Source organism: Erithacus rubecula, assembly GCF_903797595.1.
Source record: "Erithacus rubecula genome assembly, chromosome: 9".
NCBI lineage: Eukaryota > Metazoa > Chordata > Aves > Passeriformes > Muscicapidae > Erithacus > Erithacus rubecula.
The window spans coordinates 14,564,161-14,586,226 of NC_136660.1; the positions used below are offsets into that span (position 1 = coordinate 14,564,161).

The 22,066-nt window shown below is 39.1% G+C and overlaps 1 protein-coding gene across 1 annotated transcript in view; it reads right to left on the reverse strand.

Annotated features, from left to right (window-relative positions):
• Positions 1-1,183: 1,183 nt before the first annotated feature.
• The window catches only part of VCL (vinculin), a 58,251-nt gene continuing 37,368 nt past the window's right edge, over positions 1,184-22,066 (reverse strand). Inside the window, 19 exon segments of the mRNA XM_079313189.1 lie at positions 1,184-3,762; positions 4,428-4,532; positions 5,622-5,825; positions 10,983-11,168; positions 11,477-11,601; positions 12,181-12,483; positions 13,440-13,548; positions 14,128-14,142; positions 14,144-14,179; positions 14,181-14,279; positions 15,293-15,372; positions 15,375-15,420; positions 15,867-16,066; positions 17,407-17,597; positions 18,557-18,704; positions 18,707-18,731; positions 19,212-19,365; positions 20,237-20,384; positions 21,130-21,220. Of these exon segments, the coding sequence (XP_079169315.1) occupies positions 3,616-3,762; positions 4,428-4,532; positions 5,622-5,825; positions 10,983-11,168; positions 11,477-11,601; positions 12,181-12,483; positions 13,440-13,548; positions 14,128-14,142; positions 14,144-14,179; positions 14,181-14,279; positions 15,293-15,372; positions 15,375-15,420; positions 15,867-16,066; positions 17,407-17,597; positions 18,557-18,704; positions 18,707-18,731; positions 19,212-19,365; positions 20,237-20,384; positions 21,130-21,220 (2,412 nt within the window). The 3' untranslated portion in view covers positions 1,184-3,615.

Genomic DNA, 22,066 nt, shown 5'->3' on the forward strand with positions numbered 1-22,066 from the left:
GTCTTGTCTTCAGAGGTAACTGGTAACATCCCAGGCTGAAGCTGCATTAGCAGCCTAGAAATGCTGCCCCATGGCCTTTCAGAGCTGACATCCTTCCTGAGCTAGGACATGAAGTGTCAGAGCTCCAGTCCCGACCCAGCGCTGCCTCCCACTTGTGACTGAATAAACCTGCCTGCTCCAGGACCTGGGCACCAGGGATCTTGCACAAAAGCTGTTGCAGGGAAAAGCCCAGCTCATCACTACAACTCACTGTCAGCAAGAACTGCACTCACCTGTAGGAAACCAGTCTGGGCACGGAGATGTGTTTTGTCAAGAAAATGGCTGCAGGTGTGTGTATCCAGTACCTCTTGTACATGTGCTGGTTCCTTCTGTATCTCCAAACAGAGGAAGCTCAGGCACACAAGAGGGCCTGTGTTCGTGTTCTGTTTTTTTAAAAAAAAAGTACCAGCACCTCTCTGAAGAGAGTTTAAGGAATCAGGATATCATTAGCAAGGAATTACACTGCCAAGTTTTGATCTTCCCTTCTCCTCCTGTCCAGCTCTGGGAGTGCTGACAAAGGTGGTTGTCTGCCAGGGTCTCATCTTCTTTCACATATGGAGAAAACTGTGTGAACAGGACAAAACTCTGAATTTTATCAATTATTACTAAATACCAGGTGCCCTCTGGCACTATGGGGCTATGTTTGATCCTACAGTACCAATAAACATTGGTTCCACCAGGTCAGAATACTGTGTGCCAGTAGAAATTTTAGGCAAGAAAAAATGTTTTTAAGATATTCTTACAGTGATGGAGTGAAGGAAATACAACCGTGGTTTCATACTAATCACCCTTGCATTCAATTTAAGAGGTAAAATTCACATTAGCAAGATGCTGGTCAGAGGAGCAGTTCTTCCCTTACTGATGGAACCAGGCCAACCCCATTTCAAGTTTTCACAATACAGATCACTGTCAGGCTTCAGGAAAATCTCTTGTTCTGTTCCACTGAACACAGCTTCCAGTAAATTCTTTAACTACTGGTTTGACAGGCACGAAAGAAAAAACTTTGTTTAATCTTGTCCTGTTCAAAAAAATTTGCACTTGCTTTCTGTTCAGAACATGTAGAAATAACTGTTTTTACTTTAGCTTTTTGCTGCTCTTCTTGTTACAGCATCATCCACTGCTGTTACCATTAACACTCAGAAGCTGATATTTGTACAAATGCATTTTTATTGTTTTAACAGAACCAAAGAAAAGTTGAGAACATTAAACTATACAATACATTTTGGTTTATAAACAAAGTTTTATAGTGGTAAAACATTTGTAAGTGACATTCATGGTCTTTTTCAAAGTTTTGCTGCACTTCAGACAAATAGTGTTCAAAAATGCAGTAATTGCATAAGGTGGACAAGTATCTCGGCTTCTACAAACAGCTCGAGAACTTAGAGCAAACATTCTGGAAGAATATCAAAGGCAACCATGATTCATAACTCTCCTGCAAACATTCCTCAATAAACAAAAAAGTGATCTTTGGCATAAACAATTATGTATTAAAGGCATTAGTAATATTGCATTAATATCATTCAAGCAACTAAACAGTGATGCTAAAATAATAATAATTAGGAAAAAAAAAATCTCACAGAGAAGCCTGGATGGTGGGAGCAGGATGAGGGGATGTGAGGAGCATTGAAAAGTAATACAGGAAGACTATTTAGAAAATCCCTTTAAAATAATCCCTACATATTCAGTGTTATGTACTATTAAATAGAAATTACTACATTAAAATTATGTTAAAGATCTTATAGAAACCAACCAAATGCATCCAGGTTAAGGCTCTGGCACCCCTTCCTTCCTCTTCCTGTTGCAGGTAACTGCAAGAAGAGAATACTAAGGAAAGATCCTAAGTACCAAATATTTCATAATACCCAGACACAAGGAGCAAATTCAAGACGAACACACGCCTTCTCTTGCTGAGGTCAGTTTGAGACAGTTGTATTATCAACAGTTTAACTTCCCTTTTTAGGTAACAGTGCAATGAAGGGGGTGGAGGGGAGAAGGTCCAAGCATAGATAACTGCTGCAGGCAGGTAGAGGACAGCTGACTGTGCTGTGTCTCTTCCTTTGAGCTGTTAAGACTGAGAAGTTTTTACCCAAGGACACTTCTATTCAAGCTGGTTTGATCGTGCAACAATTCTCAGCAAATTAGGAGGGTATTATGAGGTCAGTGCTGATTTGGGCAAAGGTCTGCAAGTATTCCTTGCAAATGTAGAAACTCATTCTCAAACATTCAAAGTTTTCTATGGGGCAATTACATGAATGTATATGAATATATAGAGATAGATATATATATGAAGGCATATTCAATTATGGAAGGATACAACATCACAAGTCTATTTTAGTAAAGGAGAGGGAGTGTGGGGGTTTTGTTGTTATTTTGTTTAGGATTTTTTTCAAGATACAGTAACACTTTTTTCAATTCATTTGAAAAAAAATAGATTTTGAGACTCCAAACTCCACAAGCAGTAAAAATAATGAGGTATGTGCAGCATTAGGAACTACCATTTGCTGGTAGCCACCAGCTTACCTAAAAAGGGTTTCATGTCCCTGAAGAGCTCAGGTTTCAAAAAGCTTATGCATTGTTGGAAAGAAGAGCAGTGAGGCTAAAGGTATTTTTAAACTGAATATCTTTATCTTTTAAATTTTCACCTTGAGCAGCTAGAATAACATTCAATGGAGGGAAGAGGGAAATAAGAAAAATTGCATGTGCTCATTTGGTTTTCAAAAAGAAAGAGCCAGCATGTGGCATTTTCTGGTCCTGGACATGCAGCTAAATTAAGAGAACCAGGACTGAATTTTCAGCTCAATACATTGCTGAATTGAGAGCAAGGGAAGAGTTCCATGATTTAAGATCTCCAGCCATAAGGCTCAAGCTGTCAACAGTGTGCCAGTAACATCATCTGCAAAACCTTTCAGTACAGTACAAGAATTCTGGAATGCTCACCTAGGGTGACAGGGGAGGGACAGAGACAGCTCCAGTTTCTGTTAAAGTACTGTTGCCAGGCAAGAATCAAAAGAAAAAAAAAATAGCATTTCAGACATGGAGTTTTAATCCTCAGTTTACAACTGTTCTGCTGCCCCATCTTCCCTCTTTTAAACTTCATACCTTCCATCATTTCTGCATGGTTTTAGAATAGCCAGATGAAATCCTGTTGAGAAGTTGAAAGTTTCTGTATCCATGAGTGTCTCTAAAAAACTGCCAAGTAACCAAGTGTCCTAAACTCTCAAGACAAGCTAGAAAGTGAGGTCCATGTTTTATATCATCACATGGAAACTACTGGACTATACAGTGCATAAATGAAATGTGCTTCTGGGAGTACAGAATTCACTAAGAGAATCTTGAAAAGAAAAAAAAATTATAACAACTGTCTACTGTTGGCAGCAAATTGGAGGTGTTGGATATCAAATGTGTTCCATAGACATTTGAAATGCATTATCTTATAATTCATACCCTTAGAATGGGGTATTAGCATAAGCTAATCTTAAGCTCATGTATACAGCACCTTTTGCTGTTAATATATCTCTTCTGTTTCCAAAAAAAGGCATTTTAAGTTACAGAAAGCAATACTAACGTGGCAAGTATTTACTGATACCAGGGGGTCTTTCTGACCCAGCGAAGGGTGAATCCAGCATCTGTTCTTATCTTAATGGATGCTGCTTCAGCTTCTCTCACAGTTTCCTTCACAGACTGCATCAGATTCTGGGCATTATGAACCAACATCTCAGTTGCCTGTCAAAAAAAAAGAAGAATTTCCAATGTATCAGTAAATATCACGATTAGGACACTCTGGGCACAAAGACTCCCAGTACAAATAGATTAAGTCTGCTGCCTGAAACTATGAAAATAGAAGTGAAGTAACTCTGGGAACCAGCAAGTGTCATCCTGACTCAAAACAAAACTGTCCCATTCCTCACTGGGTATTTGTGCAAAATCTGAATACAACCTTAATGTAACTAAGTAGAATAACCTCCCTCGGAAGCGAAAGCTGCAGGATTTCTCCTCAAAAGATGCATTTGGAAGGTAACTGAGCTGCAGGGACTCGAGGTGATGTTGGAAAATGAACGTTTCCCCCGGAATCCACCCGAGGGCGCCCCTGCCCCTCCCAGGTCCAGCCTGCCGTGTCTGCGAGTCATTCCCTCGGCTTTTTACTGGGCAAAGCAGAGATTAGCAACTTGTTCATGGCAAAACTGGAACCCGAGTAGCTTTTTTACTTGTTCCTCTATTAAACATTAGCGTTTGAGCCAGAAACCAAGGTGGTGTACTAAAGTTATCTTCCCTAAACAGCTGAGATGAGCTTCAATATCAGAACACATCTGATAGAACAGGCTGTATATTTGTCCCCATGAAAGTGATCAACAGTTCCATGCTACCATCACAGCTTTTGCACCTCTTACCTGTTCTGACTCTTCATCACTGATATTAGTTCTGCCCAGCATGGTAGCTTTGACAGTGGAGAGAATTTTCAGCTGTGTACTGATGGTTGGGATTCGCTCGCAGACCTAAGCAACAGGTATAAAAACTTTGTATAGTAAATTGAACCAATACTTTATGCATCCATTTTTTTCAGATAAACGGTTTTAATTTTCAGTTTTTATTTTCTCATGCTATTAGAAAATGAATATGCATAGAGGTGATCTTATAACCTTCAAAACTATCTGATAAATATTGGTAGGATATTTGAATCTTATTTTACTTACTTTGGAAATATTTGGGATGGAGCCAACATTTTTCCATTTTTCCTGATACTCCTAAAATGTCTGCTTGGTTAGGAATAGCATGATATATATATATATATATTTGGCTGAGACTGAAAAAACTTAGAATTGTTGCATTTCTGGTACTATTATTTGATGCAAAGGAATGAGGGAATGAAATACAAAACAATGCAGAATTTAGACAGATCAGTATTTGTAGCCCAATATTTTTTCAAAAGTTCTTTTGACTTCAAATTCTAACTTGACAGAATATATATTCACATAAATACATATATGTAGAAGAATAGTTTGCAAGGATAGGGTAGAAGGCAATCTTTCCTAATGAATTACAGCTGTGCTGATTGCCAGAAAGCAGAGACAGCCTTGCCTGTCCAGTAAGGATGGGTATTATAACAGAGTGGGTCAGCTAGTTGAGAGTAAGTTGCATTTGGAGCTTAAGAACCAGGGTTTGCTGCAGTTTGGGATGGAGTCTGCTGGCTGTGCTGTGAGGAAGAAGGGACGTGGTCATGTAAGGGACAGACAGGGTTAGGTGCCAGGACAGGGACATTTTTTGTCAGTCACGTAGAAGGAAACTTGCAGAGGGAAGGAGTCAGTGCTGTGTGGAGCTGCCTGTGAGGAAAGGAGTCAGAGCTGCCTGAAAGAAGTCCACTGAGAGAAGACATGAAAAGTTGTTATTGAAGGACTGATAATGGTGTCAGTCCAGTCTGTCCCAACATAATTACTACATGCATATATCTATATTTATATATTCCCATGGGACCTAAAAACACAGACCTAGACCAAACTTCCCAAGCCAAGGGAAGATAGCTGTGATTTCCTGCACAACTCCTGTCCCCGCCCCGCCAGAGAGGAGCACAGCCAGTCCCCGGTTACCTGCAGCAGGTTTGTCCTGATGCGCTTGTCCGTGCACTGCTTGGCCACCTCCTTGGCCAGCCGGGTGACCTCGTCGGACGCCTTGGCGATGTCCTTGGCGCACTGGATGAGCGCGCGCTTGTTGCCGCTGCCGCCGCGCACCAGGCGCGACATCTCGGCCATGAGCAGCGCCATGCGCTTCGCCGCCGCGATGATGTCATTGCCCTGCACGGAACGACACGGTCACTGCTGCTGCCAGCCACGCGCTCAGCGCTCACAAGTTAATCATGGAAGGTTTCTTCAAGGAACAGGGGAGTTCTGTACTAACTACAGAGTTTCTGACTTTTTTTTTTCTTAACACTCAGGGGAAAAAAAGTCCTTTCAAAACTGAAAAAGAAGTTGTAAAGTGTTAGTTTGTCCATGGAATGAGTTACTGCTCTGATGACTAGATTTTAGGATAAAGCATGTTATTAGCGTTTGAAATTCCAAATTTTCCCAAAAAAAAAAAAAAAAGACTTCTTTTAAAGTTAAAAAAAATGTGCTAAACAACCTGTTAAACCAGTTGTAGCCATAACAGTTGCGCATGAAATTTTCAGTGGCATCTGAAACCGAAGTTGTTGAAGCACCAGCTATGCTGCTAATAATGCTGAAGCATAAATAGAAGAGAATCTGACACAAAAAAACTTTTGTCACTGGTAATGTGGAAGTGAGATGCAACTTTTACTTTGTTAAGTTATTCCTTGAAAATAAATCTTTTTTATATAATCTCTCTCTTTAAAATAAAGCCTCCAGGAGATAAGAACATGGATTATCAAAAGACAATCTAGTAATATTTCTTGTATTAAAATCAAGATTTCTTGTATATCAAAATATCACAGAAATACATCTGAGAAATATTTGCTATGTGAGTTAATTGTGACCAAGGCAAACCCATTTCTTATACACTGTTCCAAAGAGAAACCTGGTGCAAGGGAAAGCAGACCTGGCTGATTGATTGTTAGTAGTCTGTCAGTACATTTAGTATATTTCTCTTTTTCCCCTTCATAGAAAGTTGTTAGTCAAAAGAGAACTATTTGGTGCTTTGAAGCATTCCTGTTGTGTGGATGAACTAGTAGCAGAGTGAGTTTAAGTATTAGCACACACTTTCCCTGGAATAATCCCACAGATAATGACCAAGTTCAGAGAAAAAAATTACACAGTGAGAACCCAGCTGAGCCGCGGTATCCTCTGCCTTGTGCACACATTTCTGTGACTCACTACGAGCAAGTTGAAGATGATATCCCAGGCATTTTACAGACAGAGTGACCCAAACAGCTGAGCTATTCGTTACCGTGACCTATTAGCTAAACAGTTTGCTGCTATAACCAGTTAGGATATAAATGACATAACACAAAGCTTTTCCATGTTTTCACGTAGAAGGATCAGTGTCTAACAAGTTATCCAAGCACCAGAATCTGAAAAGGACAAGAACATTTTTAAAGCCCTTTTTATTAAATGGTTTAGTATAACTATCTAGGTAAGTATATACACACACACATACATATGCACACTCCCCTAAAGTTTGTTTGTTATGGGACACCAACCTTATTTTTTGTAGCATGCTATGAAAAGTGCCCAGTCTTGCAAACATTTGTGCTTAGACAGAAGACAGGCTACTCGTGAATGTCTGAACCTGGTTAGATTTCCACTGGTTTCATATAGACAGGATCTCAATTCAGCAGCTAACAGCATTCAGTGCAGTTTCTTCAGAAAAGAATTCTCTCAAGACCAGCATTTGCAATAGAGCCCAGTGCAAGCCAGCAGTCAGGCAGTCTCTTCCATAAACACTGTCATACAAAGCCATTCCTTGTTGGAAGGGATGTTAATTGACGGCATCAACTGAGGCCAAGCACAATAGACACCTTAAATGACTTCTTGAATTCTGTATACTGTGCTGTATCCGGAAGTCATTAGGAAACCATTAACCATGGCTTCCCAGGTAGCCCACGTGAAAGGAAAAAGGAACCGAAGGAGAGGAAGACAATCCCTATTTACAATTTGAAAACTGCCATAACAAAGAAGACCAGGCAGATGCAAAGGGAGAGGAAGTCTTTGAATATTAATAAGTGACCCCAATCAAGCTCCAATCCGGCACTGACAAACAGATCTAGCAAACTGGTGAAGCCACTCTCAGTCCTTAAAATGAAGTGCAGGCACACTTATTCATTCAGGATGGCGGGGCCCAGCAGGGATCAAGAGTGGTGCAAATGTGTCAGCGTTCCAAGTGGCCGGATGCACGCGGATCAGTCCCCGGGACTCAGAGTACCTTACTAGACCACTTGGTTGCTTCCCGATGGAGAGACTGAGCAGCAGCCAGAATGGGCTGGTTAACGGGCTGATTGGTTGGCATTAACAGCAGCTCAGGCTCGTAATCATCTTCAATGTCATAGGGGAGAGTGAATTCAACATCTGCATCATCCTCCTCATCTACATCTACACCAGCCTCAGCCGCTTCATTAATCACAGTCACATCAGGCTTTGCAGGTGGCAGCAGGGGTGGAGAAACAGGGCACAGTTAGTACAAGAAGCAGAATTTGGTAGAAGAGCACAAACTCAGCAGTTTTAGTGACCAAAACATCCTCTTGGCCTCTCAGGATCTGACAAGGCAGCTCTAGGATCAGGTCAAGGGGAGGATGGGAAGGGATGTAAGATTAGCAGAAAGAAACAAACAGTTCACCTGTGAACCAAAGTTACCAAAAATAGTAAGAAGTTACAATTCAAATATGCAGCAACATTTTCCATCTGAGCATTCAGCTTCTGCAGACAGAAGCTGACCCATAGTACAACACTTTACTGACAGGTGAACAATGAAATGAATGGCTTTTCTGCCTCAATGGAAGCCATTCTGACTGCACAGAGCAGGCACAGCAGCTGATAACTGGTGTTTGTGCAGATCCAAAGCTTTGTATGGAAGCCCATTCCTATGTGTGATCAAGAGCAGATAGCAGCAGAAAAGCCACTGACGCTGCTTGCTGTCAAGTTAAAAAAAAGAGATGGGATGGAAGACACTGTAGAAGCAAGTACTGAGGTATCACACAGAACATGTAAAAGAGCAACACAGGGTTGGAAAAAGAAGAGGTGATGTTGAATGCCATGAATACTGTGAATATTACAGTTCTTAAAGAAGACTGAAAATGAATTAATTTAAAAAGAGGATTATGAAGCATATGATACTGTTTTGCCATGATATGTTGCTATGATCCAGTACCTTAAAAAAAAAAGAGGGAGGGTTCAAGCAAATAAATTACGTTAGAGAAGGAAGAAGTAAGAGGTATAACCATATAGACATTAATAAGAAATATTGCAATACAAAAATAGTCTGCAAGTTTACTAACTGTCTTTCTTCAACTAAAACCAAGTGTGATAAAAGTAAAGGTACCCTTACCAAAAGCTGTGAATTTGCAACTGTGTTTTGCCTAAGATATAACCTTTTATAGAAAAAAAAAAAAATTGTTGTCAACAACAACATACAGGAATTTTGGAAGTTCTAACACTTGTAAGGCCTAATCAACTCAATTTCAAAGGCAGCTTTTATTTAAGTCTTAATCTGATGAAAAGTATCCAAATATCCCTCATTTTCTGATTTATTCAAATGAGGGGGAATCCAGGGAAACTAAAGCAATAGACATTGTTCAGCTCTTGATCCATGAGAAAAATGGAGTACAACATGAAAGCCCAGAAGCCACTCAGTGAAGAGCAGCTTTTCCAAAGAAGGAAAAAAACCAGATTTGCATTCTTAGAAGAATGAATAATGTTATCAATGTTTTTTTAAAGACTAAGTACTTGTTCACCTCCTGCGCCCCCACCACCACCACCACTTTACTACAGGCAAAGTACCAGTAGATTAAAGTGATCAGCAAAAAGGCAAAAGACAGTTGACATACAGTCTGTTGGGACTTCATATGAGCAATACCTCATAGTTCTGTTTTTCCAGGTGTTGCCCATATTCCTCAGTAGCACTGTCCATCAATCCCTCTTCCAACCAATCAGGTGAGTTTAGAGACTAGAGAAGTTTTTTTAAAACTTTTTTAAAACTTTAGAACTCCTATTGCTAAAATGATACTGCTAAAAAAGAATTAGAAGGACAGTTGCCAGGCTAACTTACTGGTTTGTTAGTCTCAAATTAAAGAAACAGCAATGAATACAGAGCTTTATAATCTAAAGTCACTGTGCTTTGAGGTCTTTCATAATCAGCAAGGAGTTTTAAGGTCTGCTGGTTGGCTTTGCACTATTTAATTTACAATGCATATAGTACATATATGCTAAAAGCATTTTATTACCTACTCTGTATTGTTAAGTTACCAGTTCTGGGATTCCAACATCAAAACACTTTTAGGAAACCAAGATTAAGGCTTTTAGCCTCAAAATTACCTTCTGAGATCACTAATATATCCCAGTAATGCCCATTTAGTAATATAAAAATGTGTTTGGTTGGGGAAAATAAAGCTTTGGATTTTGGATAAGAGACATCCAAACAGATTGGCAGAAACTTCTTTTGTATTTTATCTGTGCTTGCAAAACAGATGTTCCTTTAGTGCAAAGCACTGAAGTTGATTCTGTAAGCCATTCAAGTTTATCTCCTTACTCACCACCTAATTTAGTGCAGAGAAAGGGTGAGATTATTAAAGCCAAATTATGACCCTTAAATTTAGCTAAATCTCTGAAGTTCTTACTCAGCACTCAGCTTCTGCCAGAGGAAAAATGTAGCTCTTGGGGGAAGGAAGGAGAAAAGAGAAAAGCAAAGCAAAATTATATTAGCATTTATGAGACCTACAAATTCACACTTATTTGTCAAAGCACTGAAATGGGAAGGAAATTCAGGATTTCAGCCTTAAAAGCAAATGTGATTCACTCCAAAAAAAGAATGAGACCAGGCCACCTATATGTGGTAATTTTTTTCCATCATAAATGCATCAGATTAACTGCAAAGTACCTTGCAGTTTCTTCCAGAATTAAGACAAACCAGGTTATGATTCCTACTGCTGGGATCTGCAACATCCATATTGACTTTTCCATACTTAAGTCACTTAAATACAGCAATCAGCCCACGTAAGTATAGGTATTAGTGACTCTCTAGGCAATACCAGCACCAAGGATCACAAACACCTTAGCATACAGGGCATATTTGTGTTCCCAGGGGTATGTGAACAAAGCAGCCTAGCAATTCCAAGCATTGTTGACCCTTGTTCACTCTGATCTTGAAAGGGTTTCTTATTGCTCCTACACCAGTGTTTTTACTACTTAGTCTGTGAAAGGCACTGTCATAAGTTAAAACACACTGATCCTGAAAATAAAATTAAAAGAGAATCCTTTCAGCACAAAACACTTACAACAATTTCTTACCTTGCTAGACCATTTCCGGGCTTCATCATGCAGCTGTCTAGCAGCCATCATCATGGGCTGATTGATTGCTTCTCCTGCCTTTTGCTCTGGGAACTCTTCATCCTTTTCCTCAGGTGGTGGTGGTCTGGGTGGGGGAACCTCACCCTCTGGCAGTGGTGGCTTTGGAGGAGCGAGCTCATCAGTCAGCTAAGGAAGGCAAACATCTCATTGAGTGCAATGAAATGAAATAAAGAAAAGATTGAGTGAACAGTGGTGTCATGGCAAGACATGACTGTATGACCTCAGTTTTTCAAGTGCTTCCTGTTAAAGAAAATACCATATTTCAGTCTTTCCTTTTGAATGCTGGATTGGTATTTTTTAGACTTGAGGCTACTTGTATGCATGGCTGGCCAGACAATACCTTTTATTTCTAAGGAATAATAATATACCTAAGTAATTTCAGTGTAATCCACATGTCAATGACAACTGCATATTTTCTTACAAACTCCACTTACATGAAGGTGTTCAAGGTCAGGAGGAGGAGGAGGAAAATCTGGTTCCTGAGGCTGGAAGGCTTCTCTGACTTTGGCCACAGCTCCCAGAATTTTGTATCCAGAATCCAAGAAACTCTTCTGCAAACCTGAACAAAAATTCCATTACCAGTTTAATACCAATTTAGTAGAACCTGGTAATATTTAAAACACTACCCCCAAAAATTACTGCTATAATGTACTATGCTAAGTACACTTATATATGTCTAAAACCTACCAAATTGTTTACAGCAGACTTGCATGCTTGAAATGTTAGTGTCACATGCAACATGCATGCAATAAAGCCTTGGCTGAGTAATAATCACTATCAATAGCCAAAGTAATTCACTGAACAACTTTTAGAATAAAAAAACCTATGCAATATTTTCTTATATAAAGTACTATTACTTAAAACTAGTAACAAATGCTTCTAATTAAGAACATGAAATCGCATATCATACTAGAATGCTGAATCCTTTCCTTGAATATGCCAAAGACCTTTGATGCATTTTAGAAGAGCAGGATACAGCAGTTAATGGTGTGAGCTTGATTTCATCATTCTGAGAACTAAGTGTACACCATATTTACATAAAAGGAGATACACAGCTGTATAAGAAAAAAAAATGAGCACTACTTCACATCTCCAGTCAATAAAAGGCACATTTTAAATGAGCTGACTGAATCCTTACCAGGATCAGAAATGTTGCCTGCCACAGCTTTAGCATCCATTACCATGGGTGATATAGTTTTGCTCAGCTCATCCGAGGCTGCTTTAACAGCCTCCCGAAATTTAGGGTCTTCGGAATTTTCCACCTCCCGTTTCGCAACCAGCAGGATGCGGTTTGCTCGTCTGGCGATGCTGGTGGCACCAGCTACCAGCATCTGAGGTTGCATGTTGGCCATTGCAACTTTACATTTATCCAGGTCCTTCTTAATGGCCTCTTCTGATGCATCCAACAGAGATTTGGTATCAATGGCTTCATCCACCAACCCTAGAATAAAAGTTAAATACATTAATATTCTAGTTTCACTTGTGGAAAGGGATATTCGGTGTTCCAGAGATAGTTCAAAACCAGAAAAGTATTTTAAAACTGGGGTGTGGGGAAGAGCAGAAGAGGACATGGAAATTAGACTAAAGTACTACTGCAGTTCAACTTCTGATTCTGCTGTACCTCTGTGACAGTTACCATGGTGAAGTTTGTTAATAACACCCCAAGCTCTTACTCCTCTACCATGGAATGCTTCAGTCAAGAACTGGCTTAACACAGTATATGCAGCAGAGATTCTCACACTACATTCTTTAAACATATTCAGTACTTTTTTTTACTCACTCATTCATTCCAAAGGAAATATGCCTCTGGATGTGCTTTTCACATAGGTGTGATTCATAGTGACAAGGCAGTGAGATCTAAAATACCCAGGATATAATTACTGGGATGAAGGATGAGATAGTACACAGTCAGCTGCTCAGCAGGTTAGTGCAAAGGATCTGCACTTGGCAAGGACTGAAACATTTTAGTGCCTCAGTAGGATCAGGAGCTTTGTATTCTTCTCTGTTCATCAAGCTGTTACAATATTTTTAACATGTTTTCTTTCCTTCAGTTAATTATCTGTCCTATTTCAACATGCCAAGAAGAAACCTCAAGTTGTCATAGTGATGTACTGCTAGAATAGCAACTGCAATAAAAAATTATGGTATTCTGATTTTCCCAAAATAGAACTAAAGCAGGATTTGCTTTTCTACAGCTCAGTATTAACAGATAAGAAGCCTTTTTTGTATATCCTGTAACATACATATCCCTGGAGTCAGAGAGCACATTCCCACTTATCTTAATTTATTTTTAATCAGTCATTCTTTGCATGTTTCATCAATGCAAGCAGAATGGAGAAAAATGTATACAAGCTAGTTAGCCACAGGTAGGATCTTCAACAAAAATTGCTACTTTACCTGTCATTTTTTCTACATTATCAATCCATTGGTTCTTCATGGTCTCAAAATGTTCATAAGCAGCTTGATTTCCAGGATTTCTCAAGAGGATACGAGCTGCTGATACTACCTGCCAGCAGAAGAAGTTTTTAATTTTCAGTACACATCAACATTACACACATCCTTGAAAATGCATTTGTTTTTTCAGGACTGGATGTGTAGTTCCACATTTGAAAACCTAGTTCATTAATTCTAGTGCAACATCTAGCTCCTTGAAGATCTACCATACTTCTGAAATTAGTTGGCACAAACACTTTTTTCTGGAACCTCAATTACATATTAATTTATCTTAATGACAACTCTTGAAACCACTAAAATACAATACTTATTACACGAACAACATTTAGGTGTATTTTGGAACATTTTGGGAAAAAGAAAGGAGCATTTTTTCCACTTATGTATTTTACTAAGCCTCAAAATCATTTTGTTTCAAGCATTAGTCACAGACACTTCTGTGTAAGAGTTGAAGAATAAAATCTGTCATTTGATCATTTTGTTCTTCTTAGTATCACGTTTAGAAATATTTGCCATTCCCCTTTTAAGAATGTCAGTACTATGTTCCTTGTTGGTAGTAATAACTTTCTCTGACAACAGAAGCATAAGGAAAATTGCCCAGAAGTCATCCCCAGCCCTTCAACCCAGCAAGCACCTGTGGGGTGAGTTCCCCTTGCTGATTTCACTGTTGCCTGAATGCCCTCCAGCAGTAGTTTTATTGGCAGTTCCAACTGCAGCTGCTTTTTCTGCTGTAGCTCCCAGTCTAGCAGCATGGTTTTCAAAGTTTGCTGCTCTTTCATCAAACACCTAGTTATCAGAAGAGAAAAATACATTTTAAAAAGCCCTAACCCCTTAACAGAATACACAATTTCTTCAAAGTGTCAGACACATCTTTGTGACATCCCCACTTAACTCATCCTGAGAGGATGCAAAAGGACACAAAAGCTTTGAAGGCATTTGGTTTTTTAATCTTTACATTACCAGAATCACTTCTTTACTAATTCAATGGGACAATATACACTTTATAGCTTCAAGGTATGAAGTTCAGTACTTCCTGATGACTACTGCTGCAAGAAGTACTCTATGAAAACTATTTTAGCTCAGAGGTTCATCTTCAAACCCATAATATGAAAGTAGCTATATTTGAAAAATAAATAAGGGGATTTACACTAAAAATTCACACTGGAAAAAAATTCCCTCCTTTTACAGTCCTTAGATATTCAAGAAACAAAATACTTGGACAAAAAGCTATCCTGCAGTAAAGCTGAATTCTCCAAGGCCTTGGGAATTATTTTGATCATGTAGCCAAAAGCCAAAATAGCCAAACAGAACTGCCAGACAAATTTTAGGTACTTCATGTGCAGCCAGTGACTTTCAAGTACAGGAAACAATATCTAGCAAGAGAATAGGTTTAATCTGTTGATTAATTCTGGCATGAATTTAGCTATTGTAATCAGCTTATGTAATGCTAAGATATAAAAATGCAGCAACTAGTGTGTTAGGTATTTTTGCACAAGAATTTTGGAGCCCACTGACAGCAATGTGATATTAACAGCACAGGGAGACATTTTTGCTGTTTCCTGAAATCAGGGACAACACTGTTTCCAAGGTTATACAATTCACAATCTCCAGGAGTCTGGAGAGGTTTGCATAGCAATAGTTATCTTGTCAGAATTAATAAGGATGTATCACAGACTGGAGAACAAAATACCAATTCATTTTTCAGAACACTGATTTATTTTTCAAAATACTAATTCCAGGTAAAATTAACAATAACTGAAGCTTTATATGGAAAGAAAAGACCACCTGGGTCTACTTGCCTCATCTCTGTTGGGAGCATCAGAGGGAGCAGTGGCTGCTACTGCTAACAATTTAATAGGAGTTGTGGTGTCACTAAAACATCAGAAACTTCCTGGGTCATTGCTTCTTGCATCCGTGATTTAAGATCCTTAACAAAAGTGAAAATTATTAGCATATGAAGAGTGATATAAGCTTTAGGGGTTCAAATCCTATAAAACCTCCTCTTGCAAAAAGAAAAAATGTCCGCCATTGGAACAGGCAAGATAAAATTACCTCAGAAAGTATGACTCTTACAGAATTTGAAATATACAAAACCTTACATACCACTCATTGAAGCCAGCATTAGAAGCTATGAACAGCATCATCTGAGACCCTACCCCTCAAATCTGAGCGCTGGCATACTGTTTTCTTATAAGAGAGACTTAAATTTTCCTTCTAAACTGTTCATTTGAAATTAACCCCTATGGCACGATAACAAGGCCCATCTAGAAAGTTTGCTTTAAACAGCTCAGCAAAGCCAGCAGGTCTGCAGCTGCACTTCTGTTTCAGATGCCGCCCACCCTGAAGGCTTGCTCAGAGGGGAGCAGTCCTTACCTTCAGCGAGTCCTGGAGCTGGGCAGCGATGGCCCTGGCCTGGGGGGACTCTCCCTCCCCGCGAGCAGCCAGCTCAGCCAGCTGTGCAGAGAGCTGCTCCACACGGTCACACTTGGCCAGCAGGTCCTGCCGGTACGGGCCCATCATGACGTTGGCCAAGCGCCGGCCTTCGGCAACCAGCCCGCGGATGGCAGCCTGGCCTGCAGGGACAGGGGACAGGGACACTGGCACTGTGCCCCAATGTGGCCAACCAGAGGCACCCCGAGCTCTGCACACACATCAGAGCTCTTGGGGCTCTAACACTCATCTAGGGGGAGAAAAGATCTCAGCAGTTTATCACTGAATAATTACTGCTCAAAATCGCAGAGGAACTCAACTGTCTCCCGTTATCTTTTTGCGTTCATTCAGCACTCTGGCTAGAGATGCATCCTTGTTAACTGGAGTGCTCTGGCAAAATTAACCATGGCAACTGTCTGGTATTTCTAAATAACTGATCTGTTGACTCCAACAGAAAGTACTCTGCAAATTCAAACACTGCACTTCATCTCCACATCATTCGAAGTGAGCAGCCAATGAGACAAAAAAGGAAAGTAGAAAATATAACTTAAAAAGTCAAATGCCCTCTCCCAGAATTCCAGAAACCATAAGTAAGAAATTCAAGCTAGTCTGGATTGGAAAGGGACAGTGGGAATAGGGAACACCTACAACCCTCCACAGGTGTCAAACTGCTCTTCTGTAAAAAAAATTATTTTTAACATGAGCAATTTCCTTCATTCACTTCCAGATGCCTTCCTGCTCATTCAAAGGAATGTAATTCTCTGTTCTTTCAATAATACAATAGCAGTATTCTTCTAAAAGAACTCATCATGTATTAAATCCATCAAAGACCTACTGGAGAATAATTTTAAGCTAATGTTAACCTACGAGTAATTCAAGTTTGTGATCAAGTTTAAAATTGTTTAGTTGTCATAGTGATAGACTATCCAAGAATCAACCCAGCACTGCTGCCATCTTTTATGTTTTAATTTACTTTTCTTGTGAGTATCCTGCCAAGTGCCAGTAACTCCTGGACCAGAGTTACATGCTCATTGAGAGCAGACTGGGATTATCAGATCCTTTTTCTCTTTAATTAAAAGCATTCTCTTCAGATAACCCAGAAACCATACAAGAAGTGATAGTTTTAGGTCAGGTTTATGAGTGTTCTCTTCTCTGAAGGACTTAATTACTCAATTTGCTGGAGTGGGTATAAATTCAAATTTGAGATACAATATTTGCATAATAAGAAAAGCAAGGAGCAATCTTAAGTCTGTCTTCTCTACAGCACATGTTGTTCCATTCCTTAGGAAAGAACATCAAGGGAATCATGGCCCAGCTTAATTCTGTAATTGCAGTGAGGACTTAGCTATAAATCTTCAAGTCTCCACATCAGTGAAGATTCAATGCTTCCTCAGCATCTCAGGAGTAGTTTCCACCACAAAATTAGTGACAGGCTGATTCTAAAAATGGGGGGGGGGGGGGGGAATCACAAAGAAACACTTACCTACTCCTCGATCAGCAACTGTAGGATTGTCTATCCACCTTTGAGCTTGCTCAATCTTGCCCTCCAAATGGACAGCTGCTTTAACTGGCCTTGTATTTGCTACAGCCCTGTTTGTTTTGGACTGTAAATTCTGGAGTGATGTAGCTATTTGCTTAGCCAAAGCACGGGCCTCAGGAGAGTCACCTTTCCCACTAAGGATTAAAAATAAAAAGAGTATAGTCATATAAATATCATTTACAGATTATCTCAAATTCAGCAGGAAAACAATATTTTTAACTAAGGTTGATATTTTTAAGTAGGGTTGAATTTGGCACTTGGGTTGAGATTCTGAAGAGCAATTTTCTGCTATGGTACCTGGACATTACATATGTTCAGCACAGCACTGAGGTGGGGGAAGGCACAGCACTGTCTTTGCCAATACTGGTGTAAAAACTGATTTCCCATTTCCATGGCTGTCTTATGAGCAACTGCAATCATGCCATACAGATTGCAAGCAGAAAAGTAAGCAGCCACAGACTAAAGGCTATATATAAACTTGACAAAGGTAGCAGATTAAGACCTACAGTAGCTAAACCTCAATGCAATCTTGATTAAAGCAATTAACTAATGAAGCAAGAAAAATATTTACTGCTATATTGCAACCGGCCTTAGGTGAAGATCACAGTTTATACAATAACTGTTTCTCCTCTTCCATTCTCAAGCAGCCTCTTCACAAAACTGATACAGAAGTATAATTTGTGAAAGTCTTTTGTGTAATTTGCAGTTACAGCTTAGAACACTGACAGCTATGGAAGAGATAGATATTCCACTTTTATATCTAGTAAACTCCTTAGCAAAACCCAGTGATGACATCCATCTGCATAAACAAACTTATAATTCTCATTACCTTGTTGTTTCAACAGTACCAACAAGCTCACTTTCAGCTTCAGTTTCCTTCTCAAATATTCCATAGGTGTAGAAAGAAAATACTTTTATGCAATACATCTCTGGTTACCTTTTTTTTAAGGAAGCTAGTGCAGCTAGGCTTTGAGACAAAAGCTACAACTAAAAAGGGTTTATTTTAATCATCAATATTCTGATCTTACTCAGCATTGTGAACTGCACATGAAAGTCATTCAAATAAATGAATGGAGATAAAACAAATACTTACTGTCGTCGCAGATCTGACAGCTTGGCTGTCAAAGCAGAGATCTCCCCCAAGGAACGAAGGATATCATCTCTTTCTTTAGGCTCCTCACACAGCTCTGCAACTTTCCTTGCTTCATTCATAATTCCCCGAATATGCTCTTCTCCTTCACTGCCCCATTAGGATCTGCAAGCCAATTCTTAACAGAAAGAAATTGTGTACAAGTGAAGACAAAAAGAAATGTTTATTCTATATATGCTTTCATAGAGCAAGAAATACCAACACAGCTTTCAAAACTTCATTCAACAGAATATACATCAAGAAAGGGCTCTGGTTTTATCCACAAGTAAGTCTGTTCAATCTGAAACTTTTCTATTCTTTTCTTTAATGATTAGTTTTATGCAAATTCAAGGTGTTCCATTATTTTACTTTAATAACCTTAAAATCTTTAGCAATGCAAAGTAAGTTATTAAAAAAGATCATCAATTGAAGCAAAACTCCCCATATGCTGTAAATCAGTGAATTTAAGATTTTTCTTTGTTAAAGCATGTATCCCCTCTTCATTCTTTTTATCAAGTATCCATGTTTTATTTGGAAACAGCTACAGCAGTTCAGTATCCCAGCTCTAACAGCAGCAATGTAATCACATTGTGAAGCATCTGTCAATCACTAGTGGTACCTGAGCAGCATCAATCTTCTTAGCAATTGCCTGCTTGGAGTTGGTCATGGCCTCCAGCTTGCGGGCTGCATTCTCCACTTTGGCAGTGAGCAAGTCCAGCCCCTGGGACACCTGCTGGGCTTTCTGCATGGCCATGGGTGTAGCACCCTGCCCTCTGCCCGAGACAAAAACAGCACCACAGATTCAGCTCAGCACTGACAAAAGCTATTTTCTAGTGAAAAGGGAACAGAACCTGTTTGTGAGTATTCCCAGCAATTATTGCAATAGATAGAGTATTTAATCAGATTTTGTTTCTTCCTTAAGGAAACAAAAAACAAGCAAAGAACAAAAGAAGAGACAGAAACTAAGAGCATATTTTCCCTATTCCAGAATGTGACATTTAGCATCCTCAGAAGAAACATTTTTTAAGTGTCAAAAACTAAAGCCATTTAAGGATAGAGTTCCATTAAACTACCCTGGACAAGGCCTCTTCTCATTTACAGACTGTTGCAGAGAGTCATAATCTGCAGGAGTTAAAGTCTTGCCACATCTAAGTGAGGACAGCAAGCCAATTAAAAAAATAAATATGAAAATAAAATGTCAGCTGCCTCATTTATGTCACACACAAAGTTCAGCAGAATTTACCAATGAAGGGCAAACAACAACCACTACATGTAATCTAACATCCCAGAAAACACTTGAGAAGTAGAATATCTATGTATCTTACAGCAATCATGGTATATCCTCATTGGAAGACAGACTTAACAGGAGAGTTTAAAACTTCCTTTCTGCCTCATATTGGAGGAAGGTTATGTGTTAGACAGCAAGCAAACTCAGAATTATCTACTTGAGCAGTTCTGATCATCATATTATATAATTAACATTTCTCTTACTAAAATATAGTATTCTTATCAGAAAAGAAGAGATTGAAGAAAAAAAGGTAAAATACAGTTCTGGCCTGCTTTTCTACAGGTTAGGAAGTGGCAACTGCAGAAGAAACTTTGTCATAGCATTTGTGAAGTGTCCCTGCCACGTGAGAGCTTTACCTAGCCCGCAGGTCAGCCAGCTGGTCAGTCATTTGCCCCAGGGTTTTGCAGGTGCCCAGGATCTCTCTGCGCTCTTTGCCTGCACACAGCTCTCCTGCTTTGCCAGCTTCATCAAGGATCTGCCTTATGGCCTGTTCACCAGCATCCCCTGAGACACAGTGTCAGTGCAACAAACCAGACATTCTGTGAGAAAACTACTGAAAGCATCATGTTATGTGAGCTACATTAGGTTCAGGCATGAAAGTAAATTCAGCAAAAACAGAGATAGACACCAAAAAACTACAATTCACATCCAGCTTTTACAACTATGTTAGTTTGGCTTTGATTTCAGAGGAAGTCCATCTGATAAGGTCTTTCAACATTCATATGGAACAGGCCTCTATTGAGTTTCATTTACTTTAAAGACACATACAACAGTAAACAAATCCCTTATATAAGTAAAGGTGATTGCAATTAAGTATATTTATGGCAGATTTTCACACCAAGAATTTTATGTCAAGACTAAAAGAAAAACTTTAAGAGATGCTGTTAGGGAAATCTCAATTTATAAAAATTTGAAAATACAAAAGAAGAGATTTTAAATATTAGCCATGGCTACAGTCAAGTACTAATCAATTCATAAGTTTTAGGGTTTACTCCAGGAATGCAAATTAAGAACATGCATGCTCCATAGAATACATCTTTTAGACCACTGAGAAGCAGCAAAGCTTCCAGGCCATGAGACACATCTTGTTTAATTCCCAGTATATAAAAGGAGTGAAAACAGGCTCCTTCACAATGATCCACTATGGAAGGGTTTGTAATGCTTGAAGACATTTTGTCTTAAACAACAGAAATTATAAGGCCTTCAGAAATCAAAATACTTTATGCTGTTGTTTGTGTTTAAATATTACCTGGAGGTGCATTTGGATCTCTCAGCCAACCTTTTGCCTGATTCATCTTTGAATCTATTAAGGCTAAGGCTCTCTTCATGGCTTCAGTGTCCTTTACAAAAGAGAAACCAGCAAAATGATTATAAAAGAAAAAAAATCAAAGTACAAGTAATCAACACAACCACAGCTGACAAAGGTTCTATAAAGCAGAGTCTACTTATAAAAACACATTCATATAAGCAGCTCAAAATCCATTTTCAAACTAGCGGGTCATAATTGCTTCTTTCCAGTTAGAACAGACATTTTCATTTCACTCAAATGCAAAAATTTATGCATGCAATTTTAGTGGTTTTCTATTTCTTTATTTACTAGTGCTTTCATTTCTAAAGTTGGAGCTCTAATAAGCACACATCTTGGAGTTAGTTCCATTTTACATCAGGGCATGTAGAAGAGTTGTGATGTAATTGGAATAGCCATATCTGGAAATGGGCCAGTGAATTTTATTACTTCAGCATAAGAGGCTGCACATCTGCATTTCTCACCTGCTCTGCTGCTTAAAGTCAAACAGTCACTGTTTACAGAAAAACAACACTGCCAGCTAATTTCTGAAAGTCAGGTATGGAGCTGAATGTCTTTGGAGATAAACACATGTATTTACATGTGATTGTTTAGGACTCTGAACTCCTCTGCCAGAAGCATCATAGAAGCTGTTTCTTTCACTAGTATGCCACTACTATCCAACGACTGGTTGCAGGTGAAAAAACTTCCCAGTTCTGATTTCTCTACAGTCTGTACATTGTTCATGTGCCATCCCTCCACTAGAGGCCACAAGTTTTCCATCTTACATAAATGGAAGGACAGTGAAAACAGTAACAAGTACCTAAGTAAGATGTTGAGGAAAAGCCAAAGCAGTTTTTTTACTACATGTACCATTTTAAATGCATTTAAGATCCCATGA